The 21,824-nt window shown below is 38.0% G+C and overlaps 1 protein-coding gene across 2 annotated transcripts in view; it reads left to right on the top strand.

Annotated features, from left to right (window-relative positions):
* The window catches only part of LOC134678559 (beta-1,4-glucuronyltransferase 1), an 88,233-nt gene that overhangs the window by 27,572 nt on the left and 38,837 nt on the right, over positions 1–21,824 (top strand). Inside the window, exon 2 of one of the 2 annotated variants that reach the window (XM_063537177.1) lies at positions 17,928–18,688. In XM_063537177.1, the coding sequence (XP_063393247.1) occupies positions 18,108–18,688 (581 nt within the window). In that variant the 5' untranslated portion in view covers positions 17,928–18,107. Of the gene's footprint in view, positions 1–17,909; positions 18,689–21,824 lie in introns of both variants that reach the window. The other variant, XM_063537178.1, reaches the window with a different exon arrangement.

The raw sequence follows: 21,824 nt of genomic DNA, 5'->3' as shown, positions 1-21,824 counted from the left end.
GTCATGTCACAGTTTAGAACATGTGTTATCAACGAAATGGCATGAATGTGATGCTTTAGCAACGATATTACGTGACGGTAGATACCTAACTCGCAAAGCACGTTGGCTCGGCGCCAAGGCAGTTTAAAAAGAGCCTACGACTGGCCTACAAAGTCTGGGTGGACTTTTGATTTTCAAAACTAAACAATCTACAAATAGGTAAGTACCTATCAGCTGTTTATACCTCCAATAAATGTTTAATTCAGTTGTAGCAAAATTACTTTTCTTTTTTAGCACGACAGTTCTGGGTCAGAATCTAAGTCATTATCACCCACAGTTCATATTGCCTTGACCCTGTTAGTGAATTGCGTAATCAATCTATACCCATTTAATGCACCAATAATAGTGCAACCACAAAACAAAGAGGTACTGTACCTACGTCGCTTTGGTACAGGGCGCTCATTCTTTGTTTCGTGTTCAGAATGTATATCCTGACAAGATTTTATTTTGCCTTCGCCATGTTGCGAATTTTTAGGGGCACTAATTTTTATCTCTGGGCCGAATAGATATTGTCAGGCTATAGACTTGTCATTGTATATTATTCTAAGTTTCATCTTAAAACTGCGCACATAAATATGTTATTGGTTCATTAATATGATATTAATGATGTAATAGTTACTCGCAATATAAAGGACTATGATAATATATAGGAACTTTATATGCTCCAAATGCTAGAATTAGCATTTTGGTTTGCTGGCCTGACTTGAATCTCCATCTCATTCATATCTCATTAAGTACTTTCCTGTTCCGTCCCAAATGAGTTCAGGAACTTATCGAAATACCAAGAAACAATCAGCAAACAAAATAACCATACATCCCTGAACGGAAACTAGGTCATACTGGGTTTAGTCGGTTTCCCATCTGTTCCCCATAAGGCGAATTTCTAAAGAATGAAACGCGTTTTCCAAGATGGCGGCGGTTCGTCTAGTAAGTCTAGTTCCCCAAAAGTCAAATGGACTGGACATGAAAATGGGACCTTTTTATTATCATACATATACCTAGAAAATAAGTCCGACCAAGAAAAGTCTGCAGCGGATTTGATAGCACACGCAGTGCAAGTGTTATTTATATACCATAATTTCATAAAAGTTTGACGTTTAAAATAACATTTGCAATGCGTGGGCTATCAAATCCGCTGCAGACTTTTCTTTGTCAGACTACCAAATTTCAGGACCGTTATTACAGGTTGTTTTGAAAACAGATATTTGTCCTTTATACTTACCTTTGTCCTATTTTGATTTGATTGTTCTATAAGTGTTCTTATTATGTAAGATATACACAAGATCCAAGAAACCTACGAGCCGGAGTGCGAACCTACCTACTACCTAATACTTTTGGGAAGCCTCAGGTGCCCTGTATGTTTTGTTTGCTTATCTTCGCTTTTTATCATAAATACGAGTACCCGAGTACATAGATTTTTCTGACTAAATATGTTTGACGTCTGTAAATATTTTGTAAGCACTCAGTTTTATGATAAGCGGAGCAATCATGTCATATTATATTTATATTTAAGAAGGTACCTATCTTATCTTTTAAGACTTTTTCTAACAGACTTATACCTAAGCCTCAAAACGTAAAAGAAGATATTGGTTTAATTTTATATTAAGTAAGTATGTCGGTTTCGTTGTTACCCCAGATATTAAACCAATTTTTTATCAAGCAGATATGTCTGCGAGCGATACTATATAGTATACACAAATTTATACTATATAAAAAATGCAAATGGAATGGATGAAAGCGGTGATTTTTCAATTTTTCCTTTAATTAAAATTAAAATGTATTTTTGTCATAATCCAGTGTTGATGGATGATGAGGAATTAAGGGACATACTCAAATTATGCATTTATAATTAATTAAGTTTGTGTAAATATTCACCTTAACTCTGCATCTGATACCTTATACCAGCGGTTCTCAAACTTTTTTGGTGACGGAACCCTTTCGGCAAGCGAAATATTCGACGGAACCCCAAATAAAAAATTTTCGTTCATCACTGTGGACCAGATATACCTATAGAAGAGCTGATTTTTTTCTTATTATTACAAATATATTTTCGCGGAACCCCAACAGAGGCTTTGCGGAGCCCTAGGGTTCCGCGGAACACACTTTGAGAATGGCTGCCTAATACATATTTATTTTATCATGTCCGGTGCAGATTAGTGAAAATCGAGAGTAAGAGTGAAGCCAGGAGCGTGGATCACTTCTTGAGATGTGAGTCATGTGAGTCGCGTAATTTCTTCGACACTCTGTTTCATACCAAACTCCGTTTCGTTCATGCGGCGTCGCAAAACCCGGTAAAACTGCTTCGGCGTCTGCCGACAACTTATTTTGCTGTGCTGTTGATTACGCGACCGAAATTACGCGACAACTCAAATTACGTTTGTCTGGTCTGTCTGTAGGTATACAGTACTATAAAATATGGTATACAGTACTGTAAAATATGGGTGCACAAATCATCTCAAAAATATGTCCCATAGCTCTTATGTCAGCGAATTAAGACCTATGGGACATATTTTTGAATAAGTTGGCTATACAAATTTTTATCAGTTGACTGTACAAGTAACGTAACCGAAAAGAAAGAGAGAGAGAGCTCGATGCCTATATTTTTATAAAGAGTTTGTTATACACTCATAGAGTAACCTTAATACTATAGGTACTCCTTCTAAATCTGGTACCATCGCCCATACTGTTACCTAACTGTCCATCGGTGGACCTTATTACAAAAAGCATAAGGTCCGCCAGTGGACAGTTATGAGTGTCACTTTTTGACATAACTTCATTCAGTTTTGGTTTTTTTTTTGTACCAATGGTCATATTTAATTTGCATAATTATATCCTAGTTTTAATTATTCTATTAGGGCATTAGGTTTGATAAATTTCAGGTTTAAGTAGCATGTCAGAATGAAAAATCGAAGAAAAACACTGTCCCACACAAATTCTGGTAAGCTCGTTATTGTACCATCTAATTTTCAACAGGAGAATATAGGAAACGGAGATTACAAAGAATGGAAACTAAGGGATTACATGATATGGTAATTTTCCCTTTGTTGTCATTTTCGGCAATAATGTACTTTGCTTTAATTCATACCAGAGGAATTCGGTTATCTCCTCTCTCATATATGTAGGTATAATGCCTGGGAGACATTGCCCGGAAAAAATTATATAAAGTAAAAAAATACGCGTTTTCCCAGAGATAAAACCTAGCTAGATCGATTTATTGCCCCCGAAAACGCCCATATACTTGTAGCAATAGTTATTATTATTATATTTATTGTAAGCTCATACGGTGTCCCACTGCTGGACAAAGGCCTCTTCCTCGATTTCGTCTCGGTTTTGAGCAATCTACGGCCAGTCGTTAAGATATGCATCCAGGTTATCCCGCCATCTCCGGCTGGGCCTATCAGATCCTCGCCCGCCTTGCGGCACCCATAACGTGGTTATTTTGGCCTACCTCTGTGGGTACATGCGGCAGACATGGCCGGCCCAGTCCCATTTCAGCTATAGGTATAGCAAATTTCAGCCGTTTTCGAGATCTTCGAGAATTGCTCGTTTAAATGTATTAAATATACTCCAAGAATTATAAAGATTCTTATTTAAACAAACTACATATTTCATAAAGTAAATTGATGTCTTTCTTTCTCTCTTTTAACGTTCGGGTGGCGTTATACTTACCTTGCTGACACCGTTACAGAAAAATACCGTCGCGTGCGGCCTTTTGGCACCCCTGGGGCTATACAAAACTATGAGAATTGGGTCGTTAACTGATGTTATATTTTATAAATTTTATAATACATATGTATAATTAAATGGCTCTAAAATGACAAGAGGACATTATAAAAGATAGACTTGTTAGAAATTTAATTTTAAGTTTGTCATTTGTATCATATAGCTACATCTAAATTAACTTAAATATGAGTATATCGGATATATGTGACATTACATTGGTAACATGTAGGTAATTTAAATTTACATCTTGCTTGTGGACCAAATTGTGGTATATATGTGGTAGGTCTATCGCAGTTACCTATATATCTAAGTACCTTATTGTACCTACCTACCCAATTTAAATTATATTGTGCATATAAAAAACACAAATTAGAAACTTAGTTGAACAGTTTTTCGGTGTGATAAGTGACCTCGACTCGATGAAAGATTAAAAGCCGCACGCGAGCCTTAACGTGCATTCCTATCGCCTGCACGTTTAACATACTGACTAAGAGGCCCCCCACATCTAGCGTCTTTCGAGCGTCGGCGTCTACAACTCTATGGCCGCTGCTCGACGCTAAGTCGACGCAACGTCGACGCAACTGAGCAGCGACGTCAACCATAGCGCTGACCAGATGCCGACGCTCGAAAGACGCTAGATAAGGGCCATTTGCACCAACCACATTTAGCGGATTGATCAACGTCACCATTAAAGTTCCCATACGGTTTGGTGCAACCGACCCTTACCATTGTAACTGCACTGGACACAATACTTGTAACAATTAAGGTGCAGGGGCCAATTTCGACAAACTAGAGTGCCAAATAATATAATCCAGACAGCGAAAAATATGTATTTTGTGTGACTCTAGAGTTAATAATGTTGTAAAACATGGAAGATATTTCGATTGCTTGAAATTACACCGCAGTCGAAATTATCCCCCTGCACATGCCAAATCAGAGAGCACAATATATTGGTAGATCTACACGTCAATATTATTCGACTCTGCAGTTGTTTGGAATAACTCCCTACAGCCCATTGCAAACATTCGTGCTACACGCATCCTTATCAGTTATCAATGCCAAAAAAGGACAAACTACACCAAACATATTCACATGTTGAAATTATGAAACAAAATCTACATATCGTTATCATAACAATTTGAAACTTCTTGCTTACATTTCAAGGTCAATATTTAGACTGTTTTTGTTATTTATCACATCATTCGCAAGTTGAATATTTTTTCATTTGTAAATCGAAATTGATCTTTTTTAATACGTAAGCATGTAGATTATTTATTTCAATCAACTTGGGAAGATACTTAAATCATTATGTGTCAACGTGAAATACGTACCGTAAAATGGGGTGAAAAGACACGATTTTCAACTTCAAGGACGCGTTTCGCCAATAATCCAAATGATAAAAGTAAATATTTTGACATCATTTTATGAGTCTTGGTTAGTTCTTCAATTTTGCATTTGTGAAATCAATTTTGACCCACCTGATTCACAGAAAATCAAAGAAAACTACCTGTTTTCTCCATATCCTTAAAACGGGGTAGACACACGAAAGGGGTGAACAGAAATATGATGTTTTAGTTGCCATAGGCATCGAATTTGGTCATTATTATGTTGATACTCCATTGGCAAATAGTATATATATATATATAGTATATATATATATATATATATATATACAGGGTGGAAAGGCACGACGATCCTTTCCGCAAAAGGGGGATTGTTTAGCCTAAGCTCTATATTTTCTCCATAGAAACTATGTTAATATGGGCAACCGTTTCTAAATTATGGCCTTTTAAACATCCATGCAAAAAACTACTTTGTTCTAACCCTAACAGGTGACAGGGTCAATGAACTTACTTGTAAACAATCAGTATACGACAGGAAATTATGTTTATTTGTTGCCATATAACAATTCTTAGGTCTGCTTACAACACGGTAAGAATCGTTGCAGGATTTTCGCTTTCTTAGTGGTTTCACTTGTTCAATACTTGAATGAAGTAGTTATGTTATTCCTTAATATTAATAATACTAACCACAACATTGTTTACAACGACTGTTCAAATTGTGACATTGACAACCACTCAAAAGTACGCAATTGTCTTATAAATATCTCTAGTTTCCTTGACTGATAAAAAAGGTTTTAGTTTCTAACACCTTTCACAAAATTATTTTCGAATAATTGGAAACTATCTAAAATAATAAAAATTACAAGTAGATTGTGTTTGACGCACCAAATGAACTTGCAAAAATGAAATACCTACTAAGAATAAATCAAGAATAAATACGTCTTAAATACCTAACTAACAAACCTTCTTGCGTGGTAGGAAATAGACAAGACGTCTGATATTTGAAATTAAATTGTCATTGAACTTTACTTATCTAATGTCATATTCTTCAAATAAAAATGCAGTTGTTAGATGCTCGTGGTTATTTAAATTTGTGGGGCTGTGTAAAAGATATGGTGTACCAAACGGAATGTGAAACTGCGGATGAAATGAGACATTAAAGGCTAATTGCTGCTTTTGACAATCTGCGGAGGAAAAATGACGAAGAGCATAGTACACTATCGCATGGGCAATGTGCGCGGGCTCGGGTGCGGGCTGCGGCGTACACGGCGGTTATAAGACACGGAGGTACATTTGAACACCGTATGTGAAGATAAGATAGTGTTAAATATTGGCAAAAAGTAATTATCTAAGAAAGTAATAAAATTGTTTGTAATATTTTTGCATTCATTTGATTTATTTGTCATTTATGCGTCATTCATACATCATTGCGATTCTGTCAATGATCGGAAAAAAGCGTAAAGTCCCGAGCTTTCCCGACGGAGATCCTTAATCTAGCCGTCATGTGCACATTTTATAGGGTTATCACCACAGTTAAAAAGTAGAAAGTTTTGTATTTTTATTTTTTACTCAATTAACGATTCTTACCATTACCAATCTGCTCTGTATCACTTAAACGACCTAATACTTCCGGGAAGGATCGTCGTGCCTTTCCACCCTGTATATATATATATATATAAATATGTTAAACAGTTATTTTATACAAAAATATTTTGTCGTGTCTTTTAACCCCCAAGGCGTATTTATTCACCCCTTTGTGGTATCTAATCACCCCCTATGACGTAACTATTCACCCCATATGGATGTCCACCAGTGCCGGCGCGTCTAGGTTGTTCGTAGACAAGCCGTAGCTAAGTTGCCTTTCCTTTTCTTCATAAGTTTAAAGAAAATGGCCTAAGAGCCTGAATATCAGAGAAGCCGATGGGAATCGAGTTCTATGGGCGCTCCGCCACTGATGTCCACTGACCCCTTATTCACGTAAAACTGCTTGTTGGTAGTTTTTTGCAAGCGGTAGCGATTTAATTATCTTTGGTTGTATAATAAATTTAATTACACTTTACAGTGTGTGTAATGTCACAAGTAATTCCCAAGCACTACGAGTAAAAGATATAATACAACAATCTTTGCCGGGATTGCTAAATGCATGAGTCTTACGTGAACTGGGCACCGAGCTCAGTCCCACAAATTTTGTTATAATAGATATAAACGAACGCATTTGTACTATTTGTAGTAATAAATAATACAATACGACATACTTAACTGACCATTGGTAGATCTTATATCATTGCAATAAGGCCCACGAATGGTTCAAGGAACTGTCAGCGATGGTACTGAGGTTTTAATGATTTTGACAACTACTGTGTTGCCATGTCCTTGGGTCTGACTCTAATTGTAGGTAAAGTAATTTAATGAACCTTGTATTTCTGGCACGGAGTAGATGATACAGTAGAGTGATAGCCACAAAAATTTAACAGCGTTTTGTTTATCCGTTTATTGATGCGCACTCCCATGTTAACCCATGTAGCTATCCCAAAATAAAATCATGCGCTTTCTAGCCACTGGGAGGGCTGGTAAAAAAAACGTCGTAATGTATTCTTGCTACTTTACGTGTCTTTGTCTAATGGCTCCTCTACACGATGGGCCAACGCCGGCCACTCCAAGGGACGCAGCCATGCGGTAGAATGAGATAGCAATATCACTTGCTCCCTCTAACGCATAAATGCGTCCCTTGGAGTGGCCGGCGTTGGCCCATCGTGTAGAGGAGCCATAACATCCGCCCGCCTTTCCTAAGAACAAATGTGTGTAACACACCAGAAAAAATCCCACTACTATCGGGTTATATTTTAAAAACAACTTAATATGTATAACTCAGAGAATATGTGAGGCCTTAATAAAAACCAAACAAAATGTTTTCAAATTTATACAAAAAAACTTACACGCCAGATCCGGCAGGTCTCGGGCTAATTGTTCAACAACCTCAGAATTTCGAGGAATCTTGAGATAATCGTTGTAATAATGAGTCAGTGTAGCCGAAGGTCGTCGGCCTACCTGTTTTAAGACTGTGGCGAACATTGCCACTGCCTCCCATAGGAAGCATCGCGCACAATAACTTACAAAAAACCGTTTTAGATACCTACCCGGCGTCACGATTCGAATTACAACAACATTAGTGCGGTTAGTGAGTAAATTAACCGCATTCACCATCGCTTAAACATTGAATTGAATGGTTTAAACAGACACTTACTGCCACTGAGATTATAAAATCTGTTCTTTGTGTTTTTTTTTTGCTTTTGAAATTAGCTGTATTTTGTTTGTTCTAAACTTTATAGATAGTATAAGTAACTATGGGTACGTAAGACGAAGCAACATACGCGTCTTTATTTAAGAATTGGTACTCGAAAATACTTTAAATAGGCCTCAGCATACCTCGTCTTAAACATTACGAGTAGATTAGGTTCGGTTGCCCCGAAGCGCCATTCAAGCTTTAACAAAATTATTGGAAGTATTGGAAGTTTATTCGAATTTGCGATGCTTACATAAATACATCATTTACCTCCTTTAGATATTAGTAATCATCTGCAGCGATATCATGGTCGCATTTTTATCAGAAGTCATGCTACGCGTCACTTTCGCACTAACATATTTGTTAGAACGTGACAGACATGGTGACAAATGATAAAGAGCCGGGCATCATAGCCCTTCTGGATCGCAGAGTTGTTAACATCAGAGAGCGCCAATAAACGTGGATTTATATTTATTCATAAAATAAGTCGTAAAATACCTTATTACACACAGAGTGAGGTGCCACAGAAAATACGGTTAGAAATATAATTAAATGAGGTTTGCTCCAAGTTATGAGGCAATTGAGTGCGCGTGCCTGGAAAATTACCTGCGCCATGCCGTCCACCGCAGTCTTCTGTCAGGCTTTGTGGGTGAGCCTAGCTAACTTACTGGGTACCTACGTAATACGCATCTGCATCTCGCTCGAATATCATACTTAACCATAATAAAACTTTTGCTAATGCAATGTTGTGGTCTTGATGGTGAGTTGTTAGAACACCCCAGGATAAATTGTGTTGCTGACGAGTATCCTCTCAAACTGTGAATCCATTCCATCCACATTACGCGCATTTGACAACGTAAAGTTGCACGCGTCCAAAACCTGTAACGATAATATAAGAAATCGTTAAACATAACATCTCAAGTATCTCTTCGGGAGCATCTTAAGGCATGCAGCCAGATAACAGGTTTCTGAAGGTGACCCTCGCAAGAGTTTCAGGTCGCCTGATGCCTATCTTGCCTTACGACATTTGAATTACCTACTTACAACATCATCGGGTCTCGGAAGTCGGCCGGCATCTAATGGTACAGTTCATAATGATGGATAGCTCACGGCATTATGATTGATTTCGGTGCTTGATGCTAGCGATATTTATTTTTTCTTATGGACGGTTTAATGTTTAATGTATAGGTCCACTCCCCTGCTGCGATTAAATAAGTTAGACGGCCTATAAATAGCACCGTTTGGCAACGCAAATACGGAGTTATACGCGTACATAAGGTGTTGTACGGCAGTACTACTGCGATGCCCTGTGAAAAATCACTAGTAAAAATTAGCTCTAGTACCTACAAGAGTTTGTAAAATCACACTTTGGAGTCCTTTACGACATTTTGACCTTCCCTTTTTAAGTCAACTGCAAATATGCTAAAGTTTTTTTTTATTAATAACTTTTATGTATTTTTTATACTGATTATAAAACATCTTTAGAATATCTGCAGAGTAATTTAGCAGAGCACAAAACAAACACGGGCAACTTTACTGAGCACTTCTATTTTAAAACAAGGCATTGCATAACGAAGACTCAGGCACATTCACTATTTTTAGAAGCTTTGATGCATATGAGAGCAGCGCATCTGGGGTTTAGTTCTTATAACTATACTTAAATATTTCTTCTGAAACAATTTATGTAGGTACACAATGTTGTAAAACATTGTTTTGTTTGACTTTGATTTTCGTAGAAACTAAAACTTTTTGGCTTTGGTCATATAATAATATTTCAGATTGAAATAGGTGTCTCGTATTTTAGGATTACATACTATTATTTACCTTTGATACATAATATCTGGGTTTTAAGTATGTGGAGCTATCGAAATCAATAACCCTATAGTAAATGTCAGTGCGATTGCGAAGGTGTGTGGTGCAGGTGAGAGGTACCATAGAGGTAAGTTAGAGCGCAATAAAATCTGCTCCAGTGCTAACTATGTATATGTGCTTTGGTACACAACCAGTATGCTCGCTGTGTACGAATAATATATGATTCTTCCGCGCACAATAGAACCGTCCTCGACGCCGCGTGTCACGTTTCTTGCCATCCGTTAATTGTGCTACCCAAGGATCTACGTGCATTGGAAAAACTAATCTAATGTTTGTAATGCGTGATAATTTTTAGGTAGAAGCAACGCCAATTTGATACCATTATCTTAACATCTAATTGTGGCATATTAAGAGTTACCTACCTAATGAACGTTTAGACGATATGGGACGGCCGCCTCGAAAGCGGTTTTCTCGGTTTCCATACAAACGTATTCACCATTTTTCTCTCTGGATATTAACATTATTGAGTATGTATAATTTACACAATTTGATGTATTTTTATCAGAGATATGCTCGACCATTTGAAGTTTTAATAATTATAAAAGTTAAGAGCGATAAACAGATTTCATACAAGCCCCTAACTCTTATAATAAAGAAAAAAACGAACGGTCGGGCATAGCTAATATTAGAATTATTTACGTACTTCAAATTGAGTAGGTATAATTATTTTCCATAATGTCAATGTCCAGGGAGGAAAATGAGGACTTTTACGATTGTATGGAGAATCGATCGTCGCCTATCCTCTTAACACCTTAAATATAGCAATATAATACATATTGTAAGTAAATCTTGTGAGTAGCAAATTTTTAAAAGGCCGACGTAAATTGCATTCGATAGATGCCACGAACGAACATGCCATGAAGTGTACTAAGCGCGATTTCGTTATACATAATACTAATTACAGCTCAAACAAATCATCACAGGTAACCAAAATCGTCTTGTAATATTGGATTTTGATCGGCGCTAATTCAAACTTTTTGATCATAGTTATAGAGCAGCTTTTCCGATGTCTCAAGGTGTAGTGTGACTGAGCCAAAGTCAAAAAGCAATTTCTGATGCAGACCACGTTCTACGTTTCCTGGCCTTTATTCTGCTTGCAGGCGAACGTGAGACTAAGACTAGCAAGTGTAAATGAGATGTGTGTCTGTAATCAAAGGTCAAAGTTATGCTGGTTACCAGAGTCGTACCAGTTGGCGGTTATGTGATGATCGGAACAGTTCAGTAATGGAGCGGGTCTACCGTCACCCGTCCCGTCCGGAAGCGAAAACGTACTAAGTGTATACGGGCGTTATACGTAAATACTGCGTAAGTTGTTCGGACACTATCGTCGTATTATATTTAGTAAATGCGCATTGCGTAAGTAATGTGACTATTTATTTACACCCTTACTTTCGCAAAAATAAGATAAGATTAGGTACGTTAATAACCCTAGTTAAGTATATAACAATAGAAGGTTTGATTACTTCAATGAAGTTAAATATATATTCTTGTAACTGTAATATCACTGACGCACAGTTTATTTCTTCGAATCGGGTTTTACTAAGAGTTTTACACTTTTGAATTAGATTTTACTATTTTTTTACCCCTTGATAATTGATATCCGATCAAGGGAAAGATTACAAAAGTTGAAAAAGTGGAACCTTGAATATATTACAAAAGTTGAAAAAGTGGAACCTTGAATATTGCGATGGTTTCAAGGCACCGGGGTTAAACTATGTAACTTTGTTCCCGAGTGAAACAAAATATTTCACTAGAACAACGCAGGAAAAAAAATTATTTATTTCTTATTTGTAAGCCTGTTGTGTCCCACTGCTGGGCAAAGGCATACTGGATAAAATACAACATTCTTATCAGTTTTTGAAGCACAAAGAGGGCCTTTACGAGCTGACGTGGTGAAAACAAACGGGGTCCCTTTGTTTCCCATAAAGTTTTAAGTCATAATGTATTGTTTGTCATATCATCGTTAGTCATAAAACTGAAAACGTAAACTTTTTAGGATTTTCGTAAGGTTATTCTATAGATAGGTTAGGTTAGGTTTGTTTTATCGCAATCCTGAAAAGTTACGCGTTTCTGAGAAAAATCAATTATGACTAACGAAAATTCGGACAAACAATATATTATGACTTAAAACTATTTGGGAAACAATAGAGACCCGAAAACAAACAAACAGCATGTCAGCCTAAATGCACACATAAGCAGGCGTGTTTCACTCTACGATTTCGTCGCTTACTAGGTAGCTAAAAGTACATCCGTTCGGCCCCAATTTTGGGGTTTGCCATAAGCCGCGCGTGGCGCTATCGCCACCTAGCGGCCATATCTGTGCTGATCGTAACAGACGCGTTTTGTTAGAGAGTGAGTCTTCTGTACTTAGTACTATTATTTATTCAGTGACATATGTAACTTCCGTTGGGAGTAAAAATGTTGAATGTTCTCCACGATTTGAATTTACTAAACATTCATTCTTATTATGATCGTCATTTTGTAATATTGATACATTTCTCCTGTGACCGAGGCCAGTATATTTCCCATAGTTTCGCCTCTTATCTTGAATGCATAAAATATGCTGATGGTGTCTAATTAGAAAATTGTTTAATCTGCTATCCACCTACTCTCACTTAATCACATAAATAAATACATTTTGTTAACGTATCGAAACAAAATTTCTCCCGACTTTTGACCGTTTTGTCCTGTATCGTGTGTGTTTTCGGTAATTGTAGATATTTTTTCTTAACTTTCGTTAACGAATAAATATAATTATTTGATCCGTTTGCCCAATACCAAAGTATCGAACCGTATTGTGTGCTTCATCGTGATTGTGGCCACCTATTTATATAAGAACAAAAACATTTCAGCACACTGCACTTTTTAACTACCTATATATACCTTTAAGTTATCATTAGCAACATAAGTTGATATACCTAGGTGTTGGTATAGATTATGTTTATAACAACTTCTTAGGCATATCGTCTCAAAAAGAGAGTGTATCGAATTATGGCGATTAGCAAAGAAATTAGCGAAAAAGAAATATGAAATAGGTACAGCACTATCCCCGATTCGAGAGTTGCAACAGTCTAAATCGCTACTTTAGCCACTGTAGCTACCTACCTATATATACCTACCCTTTTAGACGTCATTCATTAAATAACGATTCTAAAATATGTAAGCAATAGGATCTACCGTATAATCAGAGCTTTTCATCCTCCGACAACTGATGCAGATGGCGTTGTACGTTGCTGTTTGACAATTCAATTACACAAAACATAATTATGGCGCTGTATGGCACTTTTCTTTGATGAGGGCGATCAGGGTATTTTTGGCCAGTGATATTAAATTTAATGAAACAGATCCCTTTCCGTAAATAGGGGTTGGACGACTTTGAGAAATAGTACATTATTGCAGAGGTCGGGAAATGGCAATTCATGGATGACATTTAATGTTGTCGGACGATGCGATTCGATAAAAAGACGAATCCATAAAGTGCTATTCCTGCCAAGGTAATGTGTAAGTGATTTTCTCCAAATGTGCTAGGAAATAAGGTAAAACAACTAATTATTTAAGCATCAAGTCACATGAAAGACTAAAAACAACTTCCCTCCTTAAATATATTGATAAGTTTATGTTAGCAGTCTCGAATAATAAACGGATCGAGCCATTTACTTTTACAGCAAGACTTCCCGTGCTCGAGCATCATATATTGACGGGATGTTGTATGTACTTACCTCCACATAAATATAAACATAAATTTATATTACGCCAACCGACTTCCTTTCGTTCCAATTACCCGACGAAGTGCATTTACCTATAACGATCTCTTTATGACTGCTCTGCTAGTCTGCTACCAACGTTACGGCATCAAGGCATTTCGATTGAGAAGCAGCTATCGTTCGGAGAAAAACAGTTTAATCCCCTTATTCATAAACGTGCTTCCAACCTCGATTAGCTAATAATCGTTGATCTTTATTCGTCATTTTGACTTATGTATTTGTAAGAAAGGTATAAAACATAATTTAACTAAATCAGGCCCGTAAAGTTTTATGAATAACCCCTAAGACTTTACTGCCTGTTCAGTTTTAGTCTCCTCTTTCAAAAGCAAACGATTCGAACGCAACAAGAATTCGTAGATTGCGACAGATTCTGTCACTCCAACCGTCTTACCTAACATGCATTAATTTTATTAGCCTTGACATATACGAATGCCTATGTTGTGATTTACTCTAATGCATTCGAATGGAATAGGATGGAGCCGTAGATACTTGGGGCACCGTCCCGTCGAACAACGCGAGCACATAGGTGACATGGTTTAACCTTTACATTCTTATTGAGTTGTGTGTACTTTGAAAGTCAATTTGAACACACGTGACTAACTTCATTTAAAAAACTTAAAACGTGTAATAGTAATAACTCGTCGTAAATACAAAGGAGACATAATTTTAAGACGAAAGGCATTGTTTCATGAGTTGGGATCTTTTAATTTTTTTTGAATGAATTTGTTTTTCGCTTCTAATTTTTATAAAAATCTATAAAAGTTAAATGAAGGGGCATAGATGGTCAATAGATAATAAATTGTGTAGAAATACTCCATAATTAAATATCCAGGAAGGAAAATGGGGACCACGTTTGTATGGGGAAGCCGTCACCCACTAATCCTCTCGACTACTTATGTTAAAGTTGACTCTTTAAAATGTTACAAGCCGTAACACTTAGGAAGTTCAATATTCGATCCATTAAGTGGCACAAAGCTAAGGCGTTACTAGAGAATGCGTTCAAGTAAAACACTTTCGCCTGTGAAGGTCGTGCGCAAGTCCGATTTGAATATCTACTGTCCGCGCGTGCCATAATGTTGTAACTGTTTATTGTGACTACTTTACTTGCTTACATAAGATGACGAAGGTTCACAACGAGATGAGCACACTCGCGGTCGCTAATCAGCTGTTACGACACAAACATCGAAATCGGCATTGATATTCCATTAGATGCATAAACAAAAACATACTGCAAGTAAAGGCATTGTCGTAACTGAAAAAACATCCAGTGGTAGGGTATCCATAGAACTCAACTCCCACATGCTTGCCCATTTTGAGATAAGCAACTGTTCTAAATTGAAGCGACATCGCGATCGAGAACACGTACTTTAAGATCTCTGAGCTGTACTTAAATCCAAATGGAAAAAATCGACGACCACTCTTCTCGGTCACGCGACGTGTCGAATTGTCGCATACCTAATCGTGGCAAACTGTAAGCGGATGACCTGGACGACCGACATACATAGATATCAAATTCAAAACCGCAGGTTATAAGTACTTTGGATGAGTTTGCGGAGAAACAATGACATGATTGGCACAATGACATGAATGTAGCGGACCGTTACCTGATCATAAAAGGGCCGTTCCGATCATTCTAGTGGTGCTCACTGGACCGCATGCATTTGTAGACGCTGCTGGGAAACTGAATATTTAAATTCACTGTAGGCAAATTCCTGGTCGTTATAGAACTTACGACCCATTGTGCCAGCCCTCCGTGACAAAGTAAAGCCGGAAGGTCCGAACACGAACCACCGCATTGACCGAACGTCGAATAACATGGAAAATTTCTATGCCGTGTTAAACTCACGCTAACATTCAGTAAAGTACCTACGGCGTACTCATACCTATTTGGGCTTGGAAACACTGCGGGGCTCCAGCTGTTAGGGTGCTTGCTTCCTTTTCCTTTACAGGGATAAACCGCTACACTGCTATGTTTGTGTTTCGGTATCAAAATAGTTAACAACAAGCACACGCTCCGCATGAATACCTACCTAAACTAAAGGCATAGCTCCTCGTAAATATTTACTAGTTAAAGTACCTACCAACACCACTTATATAGTAATAGAGTTATTCTTTTTTTCTTGTTTACTGTCGCTTTGTCTGCAAGGACATTATTAACATTATCAATTCATAGTAACTACATGTGTAACTAGTGTAAAACACACTCGCTTACTTGAAATATGACTTCCCGTATCTAGTAAGCAAAGTAGGTAAATAAAAACAAGGACCTTGACTAATTTGTTAAAGGGGACTTTTAACGACAAGGAAAGAACCATTAAACGTTCTTTCGTCGAGATGCCTTGTTACTTAGAAACAAAAAGATTTTTTAAGTAAGCTGTTATTAAACCGTGAATATTTAGAGCACGTTAATGTGGCACAATTGTACGTTTACCATACACGGTTTTCTTATAGTACCTATTAACAACATGGCTATTAGAAACTCGTAGCCACAATGATCATAATGTAGGGAAGTATTTTCAGACACATTGAACGACCAAGTTCACTTAAACTGCCTTGTTGGAAGCGGCGGTTTGCTTTTCAGATCAATACGCACTAGATGGTGCAAATTAAAACTCTTATGTACCTACGAGTATATTACCAACCAGTATTACGGCACACCGACTGACCGATACATCGATAGACTTGGAATACAACTAACTGGTGCGCTTTGGGACGTAGCATTTGACGTATAAATGCGCCTAATGAGGTATAATAACTGCAAGTCTTTGTTTAAAGCTACTTGGGATTACTTTGCGTTAGAAATTTTCGTGACCTATCTGGACTGTGAGCAAAATACGAAACGGGAATGTTAAATGAGTGAATTTATTCAAGAGATTTTGTTCTACTTGATATACGAGTAGATATAGCTATAGTTAAATTCAGGGCAGGGTGCGATGGCATGTCAAGATTTTATTGTAATCATGATTGTTTCAGTGCTTTTAAAATGTTTATCGGACAATCATAAAAGTACTGCAGCGCAGCGTACCGTAGATAGAAGTAGGCATAGGCTCGCGTGGTTAGCGGTGCCGGGAGCGGGTTTACATACGCTGCTAGATACATTTTATTAGCTCACCGACTCGATAACCATCTGAGTAACGAGGCTCGGGCGATAAACGCTCTCTTATACGATTGCAACTGCTTTTACGAATCAATGCGTGTACTGATTGCGTCTTTACTTATTCCTATATCATGCGCTATTATATTAATAAAATCTCTATTAAAATTATTAAACTACACTTAAGGCCAATGAATATACTTATTACGTTTTATATAAGTACCTACCATAAAGCAAAGCCACATAAAATAGTTTCCAACGCTCCTGATAAAACAGGTACCAAGAGTTCGTATCTTAGACGTTTTTTTTAATATACCATACTATAAGTGTACATGTATATACTGTGCATAATGATAATCATAATCATAATATAATCGTTTATTGCCAACCATGGTACATATGTTGTTACAGATTATTGAAGTGACACATGGACCCTGACAGGGCATAGCCCGTATTCTTAAAAATAGCTCTTAAAGCTAGTTCTTAAAACTAATGCAATGGGGCGATAACAATTTTGCCATTATAGATGTTGATCTTCCAGGAACTCGAATAAACATAAACAGAAGGAACATGAATAAGAACTGTGCCCTGTTTATCAAAAGCTTGTAACTTGTAATAGATACAAGTGGAAATCTCTATCTAACAAAAGGTGTCAAAAAGGGACATCCACTTGTATTACAAGTTACAAGCTTTTGGTAAACCCCTGTTTATCAAAAGCTTGTAACTTGTACAGTGCTATCGTTACGAGTAAACGATAAAATACAAGATCGGAATCGCATTTGTTTACGAAGGTGTGTCAATTGTTTCAGACTTGGCTCCAGACAGCGGCCCCCCGCCGCGCGCCCCCGCCTGTACATTATAATCTGTGGATTCTGTGATGCTGACACGAACAGAGCCCTACAGGAAACTGCGTCCTAGAGGGCGACGGAGGACGTTACCGTCTACTAAGTAATAGATAGTTCCTAAGTGTAAAGTGTTTCGTTGCCAAAATGATGGGCAACCGGAGAAACTTAGTGTTTAGAGTGAGCATCGTGATCAACATCGCGGTGCTACTGTACGCGGCCATGCACCTCTCTGGCACCACCAGCAACGGAATAGACTGGATGCCGGTTGCCGTGGACGGGCAGGAGCCCGCGCGCAGCGCCGAGGTGCGGTACCTCTACGAGCGACGACCCGAGGCCCGCAACGAGACAGAAACTAGACCTGAACCGCTTCTCAAAACTTACGATGAAACCACCTCTCACAAGACACCGTCCACTGTGGCCACTACCAACAAGACTGCTTCGAGCACGGCATCTGCTGTGGTTCCGTCGGAGTCGGAAATAACCAGCGATGGTCTAGACATAGTCGACGAGAACGCTTTATCAGAAGCTACACTGCAGCGCCTGCGCTCTCTGCTGAACTGTAATGAGAGGGACTTCTTGCCGGTGACCTACCAGCGGGGAGAGTTCTGGGTGCTGAAGAACTACGTGCGCGCTGATGACGGCGCCGTGCTCTGTCACGAATCCATCACCTACACCACGCACGCAGGCTTTGAATTCCTCGACAACGTCCTGCCGCTCGTCGAAAGGTGAGCGAAATATTTTAAGTTCTATTTGCTAATTCACGGCTCACAATTGTAGATTGTAAATGAAATCAAGTCAACGTCTGCCGGTTAGACTGTTCAAGTGATAGAATTCTTTACTTGGTTTCATAATAGACAATTAAACGTGTCGTCACTTTGCTCACGATTTATTTGGCAACGTAGGTACGCTGGCTGCTGCCCGGCACGCTGAACAATACCCTACAAGTAAAACAATACAACCTCCACGTCACTATTAAAAACAGAATAAAGGCCCAGTAGGCCAAGCACATGATTGGCGCGACAGTATCTCGCCGCGAGATAGAGTACCCGTCTTTTTATATGTATTAATTAAAGAGGGACACCCGTCCCTCTTCATCTCGCCGCGAGATAGACTACCCAGTCTATCTCGCGGCGAGATACTGTCGCGCCAATCATGTGCTAGCCCGGCAGTATAGTTCCTCGTATATAGTTCGTTCTAAGTGAATGGACCATAATATAAAATGAATAAGTAAACTACGTGATACATGTGTGTCGTCATTGAAAATTTTCGACAGTCTACTTTCATTCGTCAGTTGCCTTGAGAAACCACTTAGGTACCTACTCTGCTGGATGGCAGCAACGAGATAACTCTCGTCTCAGTTATCTAGACTTACATATATTATGTATCATTTTCGCTAAGTACTACGACGTATACTTCCAGTAGATACATAAATTAACTAACGTATTAGAATACAAATATGACCTACATCCTAAATAGAACCTGATGATAGTGATAATATATAATACAAAGTACACAATAAAACACAAAACTGTAGGCCATTCAGACTCCACAAGGATAGATGATAATAAGAAAATATATACCTACTTAACTAAATGTGGCCATTATCAGTTTAACAATTAAGAAATAGAAGGTTACATGCAGACTGCGTGATGCTAAGAAAAACCAGCATAGTCGGATCAGATACCGACAGCCTTTGTTTTTATTACAACATTGTTCGTTAATAGGCAAATAGTCACGTTTGTGGTCTAATCCCAGCAATATTTAGTCTGCATTTTTGGTCATCACTTGTAGTTTTGTCATGTACTTACGTTCTGTGATTTTGTGACTTTTACACGTAAACAGTGATTTTAACCAGATCTCTTTTTATTATTATTAGTAGATTAGTACTTGTACCAAATCGAAACGTACGGTTCTGCTTTCAAACCAATTAAATATGGAGACACGTATAATAATAGCAATTTAACACTCATATGATGGAGTGAAATTATTTTGTCCTCCTACTTAAGTTTACTCGACACCAAAATACAATGTGCCCATGAACCAGAGAAATTTTAACAGTATATTCCTGATAACATTAATATTATAAATATTTTTTGGGATTCGCCTAGTTTCAGAGTTAAAACCAGTTAAAAATATATATTTAAATGTTACTTTGTGCAAGACGGGAGACCTACTGCAAATATCCTTATTACACTTAATAATAATAACACTTTTCAAAAACTAGATTTTACAAAAAAGAAGTTAAATGTTGTTTTGAGTGACAGTTGTGTAAATAGTATGTATATTTTACGTACAAAAAACCGACCGAAATTGACCTAGACTCGTATCATTTTTTTCCTTATGTTGGCCTCAGAAATGCGTGGTTTAATTCGGGTTCCTAGTGGGTACCTTGTATGTTGTATGTCCTCAAACAAAGGTCAGAGGACATTCTAGTCGAGCACTTGCATAGAGAAGGTGCTTCAGATAATAATCAAATGTTCGATTCGACAGTTTGGGATCATCCATTAATTACGTCACACGAATTTCTAGGGTTTTTGACCCCTCCCCCCTCCTTGTCACACTTGGTCACATTTTGCAAACCCCTCCCCACTTGGTGTGACGTCACATTTTAGGCAATTTTGTTTTCAACGAAAACGGCAGTACTAACTCAGCATTATTTTTTTAATAAAAAAATATTTTTGGTAAAAGAAATAGTAGTAATTCTATAACACAAAACAAATTAGGAACGAAAATTGCCTACATCCAAAACCTCATTAATTAAATGTGCAGCGAATAAAAAAATATAAATTAATTTTCAGTTACTGATGAATAGTGATGAAGTTAAAATGACGTCACAATGTTTGTGACTCCCCCCCTCCCCCATGTCACAACATGTCACATTTTCTTGACCCCCTCCCACCCCCTTAACGTGTGACGTAATTAATGGATGACCCCTTTCAACACTTTCAACACGCTAAAAATGTTTGCGTATGTTAGTAGGTTATGGTATGGGTTAATGATATTGTAATGTAATAAAAAAAAAACATATTTAAGGACTGTAAAAAAAAAAGTTATTAGCTATGTTACATGCATGTAAGTTAGCGAGTGTTGCTTCGTTCATCAGGTACTCTTTGCAATTTTAGTTACAGAAAAGATTAGAGAAGATGGTACCTATATAAGTACGTATGAAATTTTAATATTCATTATTATCACCTATGCATGCCCGTTTTCATTGCTCTTGAGTGTATTTTGCCCCCGCGTAAAATCGATTTTAAAAACCACTTGTATAATATGATCGTTGTTTCCAAAAAGGTTAAGTGTAACCACAATTTGTATAAGATAAGAGCTCAAGGCGTGCGCGTAGGCAGAGCGAGCGGACGTTTGAGCGCGGCGGACATGCGACGATACCGAAACTGGACGCTTCCGTGCGCTCGCAGACCACGCGCCCGATAGATTGGCCATGTTAAGCTGCGTACATTATTGCACGCGTAGTCGGTTACGCGTGTCCTGGAACATCATGTCCGTACTTGCAGCAACGCGTACACTCTAGCGAGCCGCCATAGTCGGTTTTTAGGGTTCCGTACCCAAAGGGTAAAACGGGACCCTATTACTATAAGACTTCGCTGTCCGTCCGTCCGTCCGTCCGTCCGTCTGTCTGTCACCAGGCTGTATCTCACGAACCGTGATAGCTAGACAGTTGAAATTTTCACAGATGATGTATTTCTGTTGCCGCTATAACAACAAATACTAAAAACAGAATAAAATAAAGATTGAAGTAGGGCTCCCATACAGCAAACGTGATTTTTGACCAAAGTTAAGCAACGTCGGGCGTGGTCAGTACCTACTTGGATGGGTGACCGTTTTCTTTTTGCATTTTTTCCG

The sequence above is a fragment of the Cydia fagiglandana genome, chromosome Z (genome assembly GCF_963556715.1).
Source record: "Cydia fagiglandana chromosome Z, ilCydFagi1.1, whole genome shotgun sequence".
In the NCBI taxonomy this organism is placed as follows: Eukaryota; Metazoa; Arthropoda; class Insecta; order Lepidoptera; family Tortricidae; genus Cydia; species Cydia fagiglandana.
The sequence above is the reverse complement of the archived record's forward strand: the minus strand, read 5'-3'. Positions and strand labels throughout refer to the sequence as shown.